Here is a 17,595-nt window from a genome sequence, read left to right as displayed (position 1 = left end):
AAAACTCATTCTACCAATTTAATTCTGAACATTTTTCTACCAAACTAATCCGGTACACACACACATAATTTGGGGCACTTAAGAGAGGGCAGCCCTGAGAGAAGATAAGAGGATTAAAGCAGTGTACCTAACCTCTAATTTCTATTTGCCTAGGAAACTGGCCATATTGGAAAGTTAATGATTCTTCTGATAAATATCAGAACACAGGAGAGATTGCTCAGTTTTTCAACAGTTTGTGTGATGGGATAGCTGCTTTTCTGCTGCATACATAATCTAGGTAGGCACATTTTAAATGTGATTTTTGCTTTCTTTTTAAGATTTATGATAAATCTGTATATAAAATCCCCACTTCAGTATAATGATAACTGTTATCATTTTTTTATTTTTTTAAGTTAAGAAACTTAGGATGGCATTAGGAATATCCTTTATGATAAATACTACCTGTGAAAGCTTAACAATAACCATTTTGGGTATACAGATGTGCACATGGATATTCTCGAATAATATAGGCATGTGAAAACAGTGGTGACAATTAAAAAGCCATATATATGCAAAGTATAGTGCAGGGCAGTTCAGTATGCTGCAGTATATACCGCATAAGCAATACAAGCACTAGTACAGTAATAATATAAGTACAATGGTAATGCAAGTATGAAATATACAACACTATAGCCCTACATCATACTTCGAAGTCATTAAAATGTATAAATTATTTTTCATATTATGTGAGCTGAAAAATTAAAAGATATTCTTTATTTTTAATATATTCAAAAATCAAATAAAAATGCTGGTATAGACCTCCACTGGTATAAATCAACATAGGTCCAATGAATTCTGAATGGGATATGACTATGATGCATTATATTTCATATGATGATGTCCTGCCCTTCAAAGATGACTAATGCAGAAAACATGATTCAAAACTTTAAAAGTGGTTAACATTAAAAGTGTGAAAGCTTAAGTATTGATATACAGGTAGCAGTATTTCTTCTTCCTGCTAATTTGTAACAAGTTGTACTATCTCAATCTTTGTAAAACAATTAAACGTTATCCAGTCTAAATTTGTAGCCATGCATTTCTTATCTGTTGTAATTAGTTAGTAACAAGTGAGTGGGAAACCAAACTGAATTCCTGGATGTTCTTGCACTACTCATTAGGAGATGGATTCCAGCCCAAGTACCTGGAAGTACAGAGCTTATGCAAATCTTATGATACCTTATCAGTCCTCAAAAGTGATTTTAAGTGATGCGGACACCTGTGACTGGCACTTTGTTCAGGGGTTTCTGTCATCCTTTGGTTTTGGCTAGCCTTGCACTGAGTGTTTAATGTGGTGTAGAAGCTCTTAACTCTCACAAATGGATGGTCTGCATTACGCATTGGCAACCTATAGCCCATGGATCCATTAGTTCCAGCTCAGAGCCAGTGTGAGGGCTTTACTCACTCTGTACTGCAGCTGGATGGGGGTGGGGGGTGAGCAGGGCTCAGGCAGCTAGAGATTGCTTGTACAATACCATGACCAAGAAGCAGGGAGTTTCACCCATGCTGTACTGTTGGTAGGCAGTGAGGATAAGCAGTAGTGCTGGTCCAGTCCTAGAGGCAGTGACCTGGCTCAAACCTGAGCTGGGTCATTTCAGCTTGCTGCCAGAATAACATTGCTGTCTTCTGCTCTATGTTATTCACTAATCATTGTCACCCTGAATCTTGCATTGCACTCTGAAAACTTATCCTCCCTAGACTCAATTACTGAACACAATAATGAGCTTACACTTTTTCATTTATTAAACCAGGGGTGGCCAACCTCTGTGGCACAGGCACCCTGTGTGTGTGGGAGGGGACAGGCAGCACAGCAGCAGATGGGACAGAAATCTGAAAGTAGAAAGCAGGGCAGCACTTCAGGAAGGGAACACAGGACAGGGAGCAGAAAGCAGAGCAGCAGATCAAGCAGGGGAAGAGAATCAGTGGCAGGACTAATTTGTGGCACACCTGCCAAAAAGGTATGCTTTGCCGTCTTAAATGATACATGCAGTTATTCAATAGGGGTCTGAGAAGCTTCTGTCCTTGATCCAATTCAGCAGAGATTCGGCCTGATTTGGTGGCCGAATCTCTGAACCCAAATCAAATTGGAGAATCCAAATCAAATCTTGCTTTAATCTCTCCGAATCAAATCGGAACCCTCTGAATCAATACAGAGATTTGGAAAGATTCGGCAATTCAGACATAGACACTGCTTTAAATGTTTTTTCTACATACCTCTAGATAACAGGTGGTTCATGAATGCTGCGATGCTGGGGTGCATGGAGTGTCCCACAGAAGCGTGGGGGGCTCCCCACCATACTCAGCGGCAGACCCAGAAGTGGACCAGAAGCAGTTCCGGTCCACTTCCGGGTTTGCTGCTGAGCACACAGGAGACCTCCCTGTGTCCCCCAGCTTGGCAATGGGCTATGGGGGGACCCCAGGTGCCCCTCCCCTCAGACCCAGGAGTCACCAGTCACTGAGCTTGAGGAAATGGGAGGGCTCCCCTGCATGCTCTCCAGCGGAACCAGAAGTGGACTGGAAGTGCTTCTGGTCTACTTCTGTGTCTGCTGCCTAGCATGCTCAGGAGCTCCCCACACTTCTGTGGGATGCTCCATCCACACCAGCATTGCAGTGTTCATGAGCCACACCTGGTACCTCGAGGTATGTAGAAAAACATTTAAAGCTGTGTCTAGGGCAGAATCGCTGATTCTCTGAATCAGCGCCAAATCTTCAGATTCAGATTCAACTGAATTGAATCAACAAACCAAATCACTGTCCCTGATTTGGGCCGAATCCAAATTGAATAGGGCCCATTTTGCAGACCCCTATTAATCAAGTCACAACATAGATACGATGGGAAAGAAGACTATAGACAGAGATCCATAAAAGCCAGTTAGAATACCACCGGCATCACGCTGGCCTCCTTTTCCCAGTCCTATCTGCTGCCAGTTTAGAACTGTTGTATCAGTAAACTTGTCATTCATTCACCTGGCTGTATGTTTATGCCAAACTTAACTATGTTTGTTCTCCTCCTCTTCTGTTACTGTTACTGGAAACGCAACAACTATAGGCCACTAAAGAACAGTATTTATGAAAACCCAACAAATTAAAACATTCTTGTGCAAATCCATTGAAGATACTTCTATGCTTTGCCTTTAAGTACACCTAACACTGTGAATGTTATTGAAGGTGGGGGGGAGAGAACCATAAATGTACTGAAGCATGGGTATGGATAACAGCAATATATTGCACTGAGCTGGACTCTGAGCTGCTATAATTCAATTTATTGGCAACAATGGAACAACATTCATTCTCTGGTGATCTGGCCCATTATATTGACATAGATGGCATGCATTCACTTTTGATTTGAATTTTGGGTTGAATTTCTAGTAAGAAGGCTTATCTAGGACAAAACAGTTCTAAATTACGACTGATGATAAAATACTTTATGGGCATGTGTCTTTCTACATCTGACATGTTATAACTACTAATGAAACCCGTTTATTCCATTTTTGTACATCTCTACTCTCATGAATGGAAAAGGCCTGTGCATATCTATATGAAGGCCAAAATTTATCAAATTGGTGGCTTTGGGCACAGGTGGAACACATGTACTCTCTGAAAATAAAGCCCTTACGAAAGATCTCAGTTTAAGCCTTGAGAATTATGCATTACCTTGGAAAATTTTATCCTGATGTTTTTGCAGAAGAAAAAACCCTGACAATATTGGAAAAAGAGTAGGCTTATTTAACTCTACATAAGAATCAAGTTTAAAGGGAAGGGGCTAAGGTAATAAATGTGCTGTAAATAGCAAACTGGATGCCAGAGCCAGCCTTAGGGAAAACAATGTCCTGGGTGAACTTGTATTTTGGTGCACCCCCCCCCCCCCAGCTACCCAAATCAGTGGAACTGCTGCAGACAGGGGTCTCGGGCACAGTCCAGTGCGGAGGCAGAGCCACCCATACTGCTCAGCCCACACCAGTGCCTCCAGCTCCTGCTCAGGAGGAGCCTGGCCATGCACTGCTCTGTGCCTCTGCCCGCCTGCCCGCCTCTGCGTGCAGCAGTGTCACTGACTTGTGGGGCTGCGGGGGGTGTGTGTGTGTGTGCATGTGGCACCCCCTCACCAGCGCCCTGGGCAGTTGGCCATACTGCCCACCCCTGAGGCTGACTTTGCTCGATGCTATATTTTAGGAAGAGAAAAGTTTTAATTTATATTAATCCCTGCAAAAATTTGCATTTCATTTTTTTCATAGCTTCTTGTGGCATGCACCCAAGCCACTTCAGTCCAAAATTTAGCTTCATAATTTTCATCCTAATACCTTTGCTCATGTCTAAACACATTTTCCTTCAACTTTTTCTCCTTCTTGCCCTACATCCAGACACTTAGAAAGCCTTGTTACATCACTGTGCCTCAACTAAGCAACAGCTCATTTCAAGATAAAAAGTTTTGCCCTCAAAACAGACTAGAGAGAATGGAGGAAAGAAAAGGAGAGGAATCCCAATCCATAACCTACTGGCCCCTGCAGAAAGACCTGCAATTTCTGTGGATACATCTATGACTCAAGGATGGGACTCTTAAGTCACTTCAAGATTCATCAATGAGCTATGATAGAGACCATCCATAAATTGAGGGATTGCCAACAATGACTCCATCAGCTTGTAAAAAACCCACTTAGCATTAATTGCTATCATTCATGCATCTCACAGTTCTTAGCATATTTACAATTCACAGATGAACAACTGGAGCCTGGGTTTCCATAAGCATTTAACTGCTAAGTTCCTGAGCCAGAGAAACAAAGGGCGCGTGTATACATGCACTTTAATGCACATGAGCCTATTTTAATGTGCACTAAAGTGTCACTAATAAAAACTGTGCTATTTCGTTAATGTGCATTAAAATAGGCTAATGCACATTAAGCATCACTTTAAAACCATGCTCTTTATTTAATGAGCATTAAGACAGGTTAGCGCACATTTTGTTAGTATCTTGCAATGGAGGGCACCTATACACAAGTGTTGAGGTTGCTCCAACACTCTGCAATTCCAGTGTATCAGAGTAGACTTGATTAATTGAGTCTGCTGGAGCATAGCCAATGCTGCACTCCAGCAGCCTCCTGTGTCTTCTGTATCAGCATCCCCATGCTTAAAAATAGCAGTGGGGGCACTTGAACTAAAGCTCATCAAATGTCATTTTTAAGTGTGGGGATGCTGATGCAGGAGATGCTGCAGTGCTTTAATCAGAGTGGCTCTCGTAGCTGTTACCCCCCACATTAATGCACATGTAGACGTGCCTTAAAGGGTGTGAATGTGCAATTTACCAGAAGGCAAAAGGAATAGGGCTTTACTTCATATCATATGCTCCTCAGTGGGTGCATCTACATGTTCATTAATACACAGTAGTTACTGTGAATTTAGTTTAGTACTTGCTTAATAAAGTACTAACTTTATACATAGTAACTAGATCTACTGTGCAGTAACACTGGCACGTGGTTTTTTTGTGACACTTAATGTACAATAGTCTAATAACACTGTGCAGTAGCATATTAGCATGGTTTTTGACCAGCACACTACTGCGCAGTGCTATTAGGCTACTGTGCAGTAAACATCTCGTGTAGATGCACCCAGTAACTGTGTTGTACTTGCTCTTGGTCTGTGCTGGCAAGGGGAGGCTAACCCTGACATCATCCCACTTTTTCATTAAAGTCTAAGCTAATGCCAGTTGACTTCTACTTACCACAGGGTCTTGAGTCATAAACCACATGCATCTTGCACTGGTTCAATATCAAACCCTTTTGAAAATATTGGCCTCACTGCTCTGTGGTATGACCTGTGATAATGATATTTGCCAATGCTACTAGATTTTTTCCAGCTGGGAGAAAGTTCATCCACCTTTCTAAATGTTCCAGCTTTTATATGTGGAAACCTTTTTATCTAGACTTATTTTTGTCCTCGTACTCAAATTACACATGTAGTGAGAAGGGAGAAATGAGTTGACTGTGGTGTTGAAGGATTTTTGTGCTCTTATTCTGGACTATGAGGTTTAATGCTTGGGTCATTTCTGAGCTTGTGTATCTTTTAATAGATTCACTATCTGACTGGGGCTCTGAAATGGCTTTTCTTCAGGTTTCTGACTGCAATTAGGGTCCTTCTTTACTTTCTAACTGAAATGACACGTGCCAGCAAGTGTTTTCTTTCTGTAAAAATTTTCTATTTTTATGGTTTATAAATATATGTACATTTTAAAATACTTGGAGGGAGAAAAATGGTTGCATACTAGCCAATTGCCTGTCATGAATGCTGGAGTGTTTAATGGAGTGTTTACATGCCCCTCCCCAACCCGCAGACCCTTCTGGGCTGGTCATGCAAACAATCCCTCCACCACTGTTGCCGCCTCCTCCAGCATGGCGGCCCCCACTCCTCTGCCCATCTCCGCCTCCTTCTGCAGAGCAGCAGGGCTTCCCTCCACCTGAGGAAGCACCAGCAGCAGCCTCAGCGATGGCTCCTTCCCCCCAGCCTGCTCACACCCACCTCCACCTCCTCCCATGAAGCAGCGGGACTTCCCTCTGCCTGAGATGGTGATGGTGGCAGCTCCCTTCCCTCTGCCCACCTCTGACTCCTGCCACAGAGCAGTGGGTCATCCCTCTGCCTGAGCTGGTAGAGGGAAGTGGCAGTGGCTCCCTCCCCAGCTGCCTCTGCTTCCTCCCATGGAGCAGCGGGGCTTCTCTCTGCCTGAGGCAGTGGCAGCTCCCTCCCCCCACCTGCCCACCCACCTCAGCCTCCTCCTGTGGAGCAACGGGGCAACCCTCTACTTGAGGCATTGGTGGCCTCAGCTCCTTCCCCCTCTGCCCACTTCCACCTCCTTCTGTGGAGCACTGGGGCTTCCCTCTGCCTGAGGCAGTGATGGCAGCTCCTTCCTCCCCCGCACCTCCCCACCTCCACCTCTGCCGCCTCCTGCAGAGCAGCAGGGCTTCCCTCCACCTGAGGTGGCAGCAGTGGTGGCTCCCCCCTGCTCGCCGCCCACCTCTACCTCCTCCCATGGAGGAGCAGGGCTTCCCTCTCCCTGAAGTGGTGGTGGTAGCAGCTCCTCCTTCCCCCCCCCCCACCTGTCCTCCACCTCTGCCTCTTCCCACTGAGCAGTAGGGCTCCTGCCTCCCTGCCTGAGGTGGTGGGAGCCCCCACAGCCAGTTGTCACCAGCCCTCTCAGTGGCACATGTGCAATTGCCCAAAAGCATTACAGACAGCCAGACACATAGACAGACAGACTTTATTATATTAGAATAGTTTATTTGTTACTTGCCAGCTCTAACACATACCAAGTAGAAAGAAAACAAGGAAAGTACAATATGAAATGTTTGGCCCCTACTATGGATTAAATCTCATGCACATGACAAGTTTTTAATTAATAATAAACTATTCTGTTTGAGAAGGGGGAAGTGTGGCCCTCTCCTTCATGTCTGCAAAGTGCTCCATCCATGCTGGAACTAGTGTGTGAATCTGCTGGCATGAAAAGTCAAAAGATAAACACTATTTTACAAATAAGTAATTAAAAAATGATCATGTCAAGTGAAGTGTCATATTTCAATTTCAAATGTATTTCTTTTTAGTCTTTTTTTTCAAATTTACTAAAATTTGAAATGAAAAGTTATTATAAGCCCAAAAATCAACTTTTTTTTCTGAAGTGACAAGACAGGACAGAGTATTTCAAATTTAGAGAAAAAAGAAAGAAAATGTATTTGAAGAGTTATTGAAAATGAACCTTTCCAATATGAAGATTTAGCTTTGACAATAATGATGGAAATAACCAAAAAAAGTTCTAATTGAGGAAAAATTCAACCAGCTCCTTTTGATTCTTCTTGTTTTTACATGCATTATAATTTTTCACAGTTCTTATTTGAAACAGGTAATCAAGTATAAAAACAGAAATCATGAAAATGGAAATTGGATCAGATAATGTTGATGACTCAATCCAGGAAGCAGAACCTACCCAACCTCTGGATGATGGAGCAATCAGCCAACCAGCAGTCAAAAAGAAAACTTCCTGTTGCACTGGTTTAAAGGTTATTATTTATTGATTGATTGATTGGGTTTATATGCCTCAGTATCCAAAGGCGGCTCTGGGCAGCTTATAGTGAATCCACAAGGTATGAAAAAAAAAGACTCCTCGAATAATATTTCACAACCTTAAAATTCCACGCCACTCTATCCACTTCCACTTCCCTGTGTCTCACCCAGGAGAGCAAAATGACTATTGCTGTTATTTGTTAAACATTTATAGTATGTGTTGTGTTCTTCAAAATACAAAAGGAATATAGAGAGAGAGATTTTGGGGGTCTATAAAAATGCAGTTTATAATTGTAAAATAAATAAGTTAATTCAATTCTCTCAAATATCTAAAATAGTTTATCTTACGCATATTGGGTAGAGATTAACATTTATCTGAATCAATTTTTCTCTCTATACACCTACTGTAATAGATTCTTAGATTCCAGTAAAACTCATGGGACCAAGTTCACAGTTTCAGAGATGATGATTTCTATTAACTTATTTCAAAGTGTGAATGCTATAGCAGTTAAAATTAAAATAAACAATAGACAGAACTCAAGTAATCTCAGTATGCACTTAAACTATGGTATGACAACACCTAATTTCTGATTGCCTATCCAAAGGGGGAAATTGAAAATGATGCAGTAAAGTATGAATGAGAGACAGATATGCCAAGCCACAGTTCAGATTCATGCATCAGGCCAGATGTACAACTAACAAAATACTGCAGAAAATGAAGAAAAATGTTCTCCTAGAATTGTTGGCATTAATATACCCAGTCAATATGAACCTTCTATCTGTTCTCATTAACTTTTCCCATTCAATTTCTAAACCAAACCAAACTTGAATAAAAATAGCAGACAACTCCTTTTACGCATTTTCTCCTAGGATTTTCTTATTTCTCTAATGTTGCAGTCAGTTATATCAAAAAGGTCAAAACCCAGTTCCTTTTATTTGCTCACCTAATGATCAGTTATAAAAAATATTTTAACTTTTACCCTGTGGACAACAAGTTTGTTTGTTTTGGGATTACATAGAAAACTGTTGTGTTGAAATATCTGGGTAATATTTAAGCACCCCTGGATTGCTGCGTCTTCCGAAAAAGCTTTGCTTGCAAGAATTGCAATGTGCAAGCATATGCTGCTGAAGCAGAGTATAAGTATATACAGGCATTTGGAGAGGTTAAGGGGAGGTTAGAGTATGCTAAAAATGGCTACCCAATCTTGTGGCTAACTTAGCTTGTCCAGGTGCAGACCTTACACTTGAACTGCACAGAAGTTCAGGATAGTTAGATTGGTCTAAAAATGGCTGACCTGATCTAAGTTAACCCTACCTCTGAGACAGTCTAACTTAGATTGGGTCCAGCGATGCTGCTGTAACTGAACTTCTGTACAGATTTCCAGTGCACCTGGGAAAGCCCAGCCACAAACCCCAGGCCTGGGACTCAGCTTTCCCTACCTCCTCCTCAGCACCTGGCTATTTTGGCCCCCTGGCCTCTCACCCCACTTGCAAACAGACATGTCCCACCATAGACCAGCCAGCTGCCCCCCAGCTCACCAAACCCACCCATCCTACAAGTCACTCCTGGTGCTGGTTTTACTGGTGTTGGCTGGTGCTGGGAGCCAAGGAAGTAAGTCAGGCTGGGGGGAAGAGGGGGCCAGGATGGGGAGTGTTGGTTCACTGGGTGGGGGGGTTAGAGGACAGAAAATAGCCCCTGGTCCCAGGGGGTCAGGACCTCCCTATTCCCTAAAGCCCTCTGAATATGCCACTAGCCCCCTGATCTTGCCAAACCCTCCCAGAGCCCAGCAACCCCCCATGGACCCTGCTTTCCCCCTTGATCCCTCCTTCAGACCCTACTTGGCCCCCAATTCTTCCCACTACAGACTGGTCCAGCTCCTCTGCAGACGCCATTAATACTACTGATCCCATGGTCCCCACTCCAGACCTTGCTTGTCCCCCTAAACCCCACCCTGTGGAACCCAATTGCCCCCTGATCTCCACTGCAGACCCTGTTTGCCTCCCTCAATCCCCCCAAGCCCATCCCCTGCTAGCCTCCCCATCTCAACTTACCTTAGATCAAGTGAACATTTTGAACTTGATCTAACCTCCCCAAATATGGGTACATACTCTATATGTGTGGAGGGAAGGGGGGCAGGTGTGTATAGATAGATGTGTGTGTGTGTGTGTGTATCTATATCTGTGTGTGTGTGTGTGTATATATACACACACACACTCATATACATACACACACTTATATATCTATGTGTATGTGTATGCACCTACAATAAAGACCTCAATCCTGAAAAGAGCTCCTCTCAAACTTTCAGAAATGGTTTTTACCTACTCCTGGACCATTGGTGCAGAGAGACATAAGGCCAGCCCTGGATTACAGTATTGAAATGCTATTTTTTAAGACTATATAAAGTCAAATTCTAAAGTGCCTTTACAAAGACGGGCATGAATAGTAAATATAATCCAGATACTTTAAAGTATATCCAGACTGATAAGTGGCAGAAGGTTTGCCAACACAGGAGTGCTATAAAACCTAAATTTCATTCTCATGTTTTGGTACCAAACACCTTATAAATTGAAGAGGGACAAAAAGACTTGATGGGTAAGAAGTAACCCTAATAAAACACAATTGTGATTCTGTAGACTGTGGGCTAGTTTCAATAAGTCTCCTCTGACCAGGACTTTTATTTGTATTCCAGCAGCACTTAGAGGACTTATGGTGTCTTCTCCCCACAGCTAGGCCTCAGCACTCGTTGTAGCCTAACAATTGATTATGGTATGGAATTCAGTATGGTAGGTAGCCCCCAATAGTTTTGGTAGCTTTTTAAAAATTCTCTAGTGTTGGGGGCTACTATCATGGGAAGTCTTTGTTCAACAAAACAAAGCAAGGCAAGCTTTCTGAATAGTAAGCAAATAATGGCAGCCTTAAGCACAAACAGGAAAGTGGCTCTGTAATTCAGAGGCTGACCTTATATACCTTTCTGGCATTGAGACTCGAATATGGGAAAAGGACTTCTGAAAGCTAAGAAGAGCTCTTTGCTGGATTAATGTCTTTACTATATGTGCAATAATTGGTGTTTAATTAATAAAAGTAAATAAATTAAGATTTAATTTATACAAATAGCTGTACATGGATTCAGACTTACTTGATTTGTGTATTACTAATTTCTCCTCCTCTACCTCCCACTTTCTATCTTATTTTTTCCTCAGGTGTTTTTGGCTGCTTTGTCATTCACCTACTTAAGTAAAACCTTATCTGGAATCATTATGAAAAGTTCCATCACACAGATAGAAAGAAGATTTGACATTCCCTCCTCTATCGCTGGCTTAATTGATGGAAGTTTTGAGATGGGTAATTGGCTTTCCGTAACATACAGTAAATTATTCAGAGCAAACACAGTGCAAAGCATATAGTAATGATTTTTTTTTTCTTTTTTAGGTAATTTGTTGGTGATTGCATTCGTAAGTTACTATGGAGCCAAAATTCACAGACCAAAAGCAATTGCTCTTGGATGTTTCATTATGTCTGCTGGAAGTATTTTAACAGCAATGCCTCATTTCTTCATGGGATAGTAAGTCTTAACTATGACTAATTAAGCTACCATAATGTTGTAACTCTATACTTCTTCTTCCATTTTGTTGAACTAAAGCATTTGTCTTTTTGCTGGGCTCTCTGAGACACCATATGCATTATTTCGAATGACTGCTGGTAGTTATTGCAAATGCTGGTAAAATGGAAAATTAGGGGCCAGTCATTTAACATACCAAACAGGGTCTGCACATGGCCATAAGAAATGGAATCTAAGACATTTCAGTGCCTTGAAGAAGGAGGTAATTATCAAATACGGCCACTTGTCAGCCCACCTCTATCCAGGCAGAGTCACCACTCACATAAAGAATCCTTTATCTCTTTGATAAGGGTGTAAAAAAAAAAAAGGTATAAAAAACAGAAAGAAAAACCAAGAAAACAGATGTCCATGCCTCTTGTCACATGACAAATTTGTGGACACAACGTAAGTGGTATGATTTGTGCTGCTATTTTCAGCCAATATCCATTTGCTTTAAGGTGGGAGACCATAGGCAGCCCAGAGCTGCCCACATTCTGCCTGCCTGGTGTGGGGCTGAATTCTCAGGGCTTCAGGGGCCTGATCTTGCAGTCTCAGGAATTCCCAGCCGCTCCCAAGGCATGCAGGATCAGGCTTCAGTAGCCTCAGGACCACCTGCTGGGGTTCCTCTGTTTGGGACTGCCCAGGTGTGCATTGACATTCCATGGCTGATTGACTGACCGGCACTAGGGCCAATTTTCCCCATGTTCAGAGATATGCCCTGGAAATTCTCTGGGGTCTGTTTTTGCAAGCAGGGAACATATTGCCCACTGTCCTGCAGGATCAATGGGTGAGACAACAAATACTTTGTGTTTCATCCAATGAAACCAATCAGCTGTGCTGAGACAGTTCCTGGCACAGTTGATCTGCTTCATTTGGTGCCATCTATTTATACTCTAAGGGACCATCCACACATGCAGGCATGTGCTTTTGCAGCAACTCAAATAGACATGGTGCAAATTTGAGCCGGGCCTTTTTGCCTCAGTACACGTGCCCAGACATGCACATTGGTGTGGGGCAAATTGTGCCACTTGGTGCAAAATAACCTTGCCTAGCTCTTCCGGGATCTGCAGCCAGGGGGAACTAGAGCCCAGAGCCAGCACCTGTGCTGTCCCCAGTAGTATAAAAAGCTGCCCTGTCTCGGCCCCATCAGTACAAAAAGCTGCCCTGGCAAGTAGCTCGGGGCTACTCACTCTCAGGAGCTTCTAGGGCCCAGTCAGTTGGTACCTGGGGACACTACCCCTTGTGCCAGCTGGACTGCTGAAGCATCCCTGAGGGTTCCCTGCACCCTCTACCCACTTCAGCAGCCTGGTAGAGGGTGGCATGGTCCCCTCCTCCAGCCCCTCTGACTCTCTACTTACCTGCACTGGAGCCTGGGTCCAGCTCCTTGCAGCTGGCACACTGCCTGCCCTGCACAGGCAAGCATCATGCTTCAGCAGCAGGGTGAGGGCCAACCACAGAGATGCTCTGGCTGCTACCGGAGTGCCTCTGTGGAGGACCCAGCCTCTGGTTGCCTCAGCACACAGTCTGGGACCATTGCCTGACTTTTTTTTTTTACCCCTGGATATCCAGGGGTCTAATTTTGCCCCCATGCTGCAAACTTGCAGTGGGGGGAATGTGTTCCTGTTCCCGCATGTGCCTCTGACAGCATCTCAAAGGTGCTGCAAGAGGCATGTGTGGGCTCATCTGGACATGCCCTAAGATGTTTTAAATGAAGAGAATTAGTCCCAAACTTCTAACCATGATGCTCTTTCTAATAAAAGCTGTCATAACTATTGAAACAGATCATCTGACATCTTACCTGGGTTCAGAAAAGCACTACATTTCACCTACACGTGCCATTGTTTTCAGCAATACCTTTGATACAATGACAAAATATTAAATGCAATAGAAAAGTGGTGCTCAACCTTCTGGCCCTACGGGCCAGATAAGTGGCACGGTACTGGCCTGCGAGCCAGAATGAGCCCCACATGCCAGGATCAGGCGACACATACACATGTTCTCCAGGCTCTGGGCCCAGGGAGCCTGGCACCAACCCTACAATCAAAGTTTGGATCCCAGGAGCCCAGTGCCACCACTTTCCTATCTCACATGCACTAGGATTGGGTCCTGGGATTGATCACCCCTGGAACTGGATGTTTCATGGGTTTATCATCTAAAACAGTGGTTTCCAAAGTGGGGTGCATGCACCCCAAGGGGTGTGCAAGATGATCCATTGGGGTACGGGAAGAAAATATTAGAACTTCTATTTATCTAGATAGGGGTGAGTGATCAAAAAAGTTTGGAGACTACTGCTCTAAAAGACAAAAGAAAAGGTTCTGTAGACTATCTTTCTAAAACTTCTGTAATTCATTAGTAGCATCAGGTTCATAGTTTCCATTACCTAAAAGCAGATGGTATATGTGACTATAATTAAAAAATAACCAAGGGCTTTTCTACACAAGAAACTAGAGTACAACCCACATCATCCATATCTGGCTCATTTTGAATCAGTTTAGTTCACAGTAGGTAGACAAATTAAGAACAAGCTAGGCACCTGCTTGCTAAACCTTTTTCCTTCAAAGAGCACTACTTCTCTGCACCTGGTCAGACACGTGGCATCCTTTGAAATAAAAGCCACAGCAAACAGCTGGAGCACTTCAACAGTCCCATGCAGTTATTTGCTGTGGCTCTGAATACCTCCAGGTACCTTGCAAACCTTGCAGCTTTGGTGGGGGAGGGGGAGAGAGGTTAGAAACATAACTCTGATTCTACTAGTCTATTGCACAAGGAGGGTGTGAATTTGAAGTGCAATAAATAATCTGTTCTACATTACCTATGCATGTGGATGTCCTCATTCACAACTAAGAGTACCTTTGATTCCACTTGATCCACTTTATATGCTGGAATAGTTACTACTGAATAGTGATATCCCTGTGTAGACAGAAAGCACAATCTTGGAGGCATACTCTTCCCACTCAGTCTCACTTAGCATGTGCCAAAGTCCATAATTTAGGCAGCCTTTCTGATTTAGTATTGGCTCAGGGCCTGAGCTCAGGGCATTTCTCATGCTCCTTTGTCTTGGGCACACTTCTTATTACTTCCAAACCAGCTGCACCTCCAAATTCCTGGCCTTTGTCCTGCACTAAACTAGAATGATAGGGCATGGCTCTTGGGTTTGCCATGGTGGGATTATAGAAATGCCCATTGTGTCTGAATTGTGTGTGTCATACTTAGTTTTACTTTCATTCACTCTCTGGTTTTCTTGCTTTCTTGATTGCTTTCAAACTTCTAAGCTAGCCCTCTTTTTACTATTTAAAATTTCCCTCAAAGTATTAATTTATGTGATGCAAGGATGCTTATAGATCACAAATGGACATGTCTACACCTGCACTTTAATATGTTTTAGCCTATTTTAAGGCGCTTTAAAGTGTCACAAAAAAACATGCGCTTTTGCTAATGTGCATTAAAACAGGCTAATGTGCTTTTTTCTACTAGCTTAGGCCATGTGTAGATGAAACAAGGGGTAAATGCTTTTGCACTGCTTTAATGGTGTCAGTGTTTGCACACCTCAGCAGAATATTGCATATTAATTCCAGCTGCTGTAGGAAATTCAGCTGAGTAAAGCACCTTAAATGACTCGGGGCACTGCAAACTAAAACTCCTCCTCTGAGCAGCTCCGCAGCTATGCAGAAAACCCTGTAGGCAGTCTGGCAGCAACCCGGGAAGTCAGGGTTCACCCCAAAAAAATGGCAAGACTGATTCCTGCCCCCCCCCACACTCCCAGAGCCTGCCTGTCTGAGCTCCATGGGGTCCCAGTGCTTCCCTCTGCAGCTGCTGTGCCCCCCAGGACCATTTGAGCTGCCATGGGGGGAAGCACCAGTTCCTTCTGCAGCCCAGGGGCCGTTTCATCCACCGGCAGCTCACCCTCCCCTCTTGGCTGTCAGAGAGGCAGGTAAGTGTGGGGTGAGTGCATGACACGGGAGTTCACTTTGCCCTGAATTGAAGCAGTGGGTTTAAAAACCCACCGCTTCAATTTAGGACCCCTATTTCATCTACACACACCCTCAGAATGGAGGTACTAAATTTAATGTGCATTATCAAAAGTGTGTTAATGAGCCCAATGCCTGTTTACTATATCAAATAGACCAATATGATCACTAGTCACATAATTTTTCATGTGCTCTGCTAAAGTATAGTCCATCATCCCTCTGACTGGTGCAGAAGCATCACTACTAAACGTAACATTGAATGTTTTCAGTTACAAGTATGAAACAACACTGACTGCAATGTCATCAGTCAACTCAACTTCAAGCATCAATCCCTGCTTAGTGGATCAGAAAGATATTGGAGTCAGTGAAACCTTAATAGAATCTGATCCAGGTAAGAAATTGTAACTGCAAGGAGTTGTACATGTAATAATTACTTCTTTCTTATAGATTGGTTTTTAGGAACAGTGAAATTTACTTCATTTTAGAACTCAGCAAAATTCCAAGCACTGCTAAAAAAAAAAGCCCCTACTTAGGCCTTTTTTTATTTTGAGGACTCCAGGGATGCATAGATCCTATGAATTGTTCCTAGAATAGGAACACCTACTGATCCAAAAGTATTTGAACTACTAGAGCTCAGTTTCCTGTGCTTTCTTCCCCCACTTCCACAATATCTGTAGCTCACACTGCATTCAATGAATTACCCAGATCACCTGCAGTGAGAATTTTTTCCCAAGGAAATTTTGGAGCCCAGGAGTTAAAAAGGAAATTCTGAAAGACAAAAACATTGAAGCTGTGATTAAAATGAAATGAAAACCAACTGGGATATATTTAATCTTCCATCTCACTATCAGTCTAGACCTGGAAGCAGCCCCTGGCTGGCAGCAGCTCCCCAGAGCTGGGGCCGGCTGCAGCCGGGAGGCTCCAAACAGCTGTCCTGGGCTCTGGCATCAGCTCCACACTGGCTTGTGCAGGAGCACCTCAGAGCAGGCAGCGAGGGCAGGGCCTGAGGCAGCACAAGCCTGGTCTCTCCCCCCACTCCCAGCACCGTGGTGATGAGCCCAGTGCAGCTGTTTGTAGCCAGCCTGGGCTCTGGGCAGCTGCAGCAAGTAGTGGGCTGACTACAAACAGCTGCACTGGGCTGATCACCTCTGTGCCAAGAGCAGGGGAGAAACCAGGCTTGCACTGCCTCAGGCCCCTCCCTCACCACCCACGCAGAGGCGTGCCTGCATGCGCGGGTATGAAGCCAATGCTGGAGCCCGGCACAGCTGTTTGGACCCTCCCAGCTGCAGCCGGCCCCGGCTCTGGGGAGCTGCTGCCAGTCGGGATCGCAGGCTGCTCCCAGCAGGCAGCTGGGATGCTGCAAACCCTGCTGGGAGCAGCTTGGGCTTTGTCGCTGGCAGCAGTTACCTGGAGCCAGTGCTGGCCGTGGCGTGCCAAGCAAAATGGCCTTGCATGCCACGCTTGGCACGTTTGCCAAAGATTGCTGACCCCTGGTCTAGAATGCATCTATCATACAATGTGCTGTATATTGTTACATGGAAACAGAGATGCTCATATAAGCTCCACCAGCTGTCTGTTACCTTTGGTTGGGAGACATGTAGTTGAAGGTGTAAAATAAATATTAGAGCAGTGGTCTTCAATCTTTTGAAACTCCAGGCGCCCTGCTCATTAGACTTAAGGCACCCCTCAGACAATATCACCCCTTAGATTTCACTCTTTTATTGACTAGAAAAATAACAGTAATTTTTCTGTGTAAAGAATTTAGAAAGGCCACAACAGTCAGAATGGTTTTAGTATTATTCCTGTCTAAAATCTTTGGGTTTCTCTTGTGAATCACATGTAGGTGTTTGCATACCTAAGAGTTTCATAGTTTCATAGTTTCTAGGATCAGAAGGGACCTGAGCAGATCATCTAGTCCGACCCCCTGCCATGGCAGGAAAGAGTACTGG

The 17,595-nt window shown here is 43.8% G+C and overlaps 1 protein-coding gene across 3 annotated transcripts in view; it reads left to right on the top strand.

Annotated features, from left to right (window-relative positions):
- The first annotated feature begins 211 nt into the window (after nucleotides 1-211).
- The window catches only part of LOC109316408 (solute carrier organic anion transporter family member 1B3-like), a 31,528-nt gene continuing 14,144 nt past the window's right edge, over nucleotides 212-17,595 (top strand). For 2 of the 3 annotated variants that reach the window (XR_002102836.1, XM_019544463.1), the window contains exons 1-5: nucleotides 212-277; nucleotides 7,916-8,072; nucleotides 11,281-11,422; nucleotides 11,510-11,642; nucleotides 15,916-16,037. Coding sequence is in view for 2 of the 3 variants with exons in the window: in XM_019544463.1 (XP_019400008.1) it covers nucleotides 7,941-8,072; nucleotides 11,281-11,422; nucleotides 11,510-11,642; nucleotides 15,916-16,037 (529 nt within the window). In the remaining variant the exon portion in view is untranslated. Of the gene's footprint in view, nucleotides 278-7,899; nucleotides 8,073-11,280; nucleotides 11,423-11,509; nucleotides 11,643-15,915; nucleotides 16,038-17,595 lie in introns of all 3 variants that reach the window. The other variant, XM_019544464.1, reaches the window with a different exon arrangement.

This window comes from Crocodylus porosus, unplaced genomic scaffold, assembly GCF_001723895.1.
Source record: "Crocodylus porosus isolate Cpor-Errol unplaced genomic scaffold, CroPor_comp1, whole genome shotgun sequence".
Lineage (NCBI taxonomy): Eukaryota > Metazoa > Chordata > Crocodylia > Crocodylidae > Crocodylus > Crocodylus porosus.
This window is presented reverse-complemented; position numbering and strand designations above follow the sequence as displayed.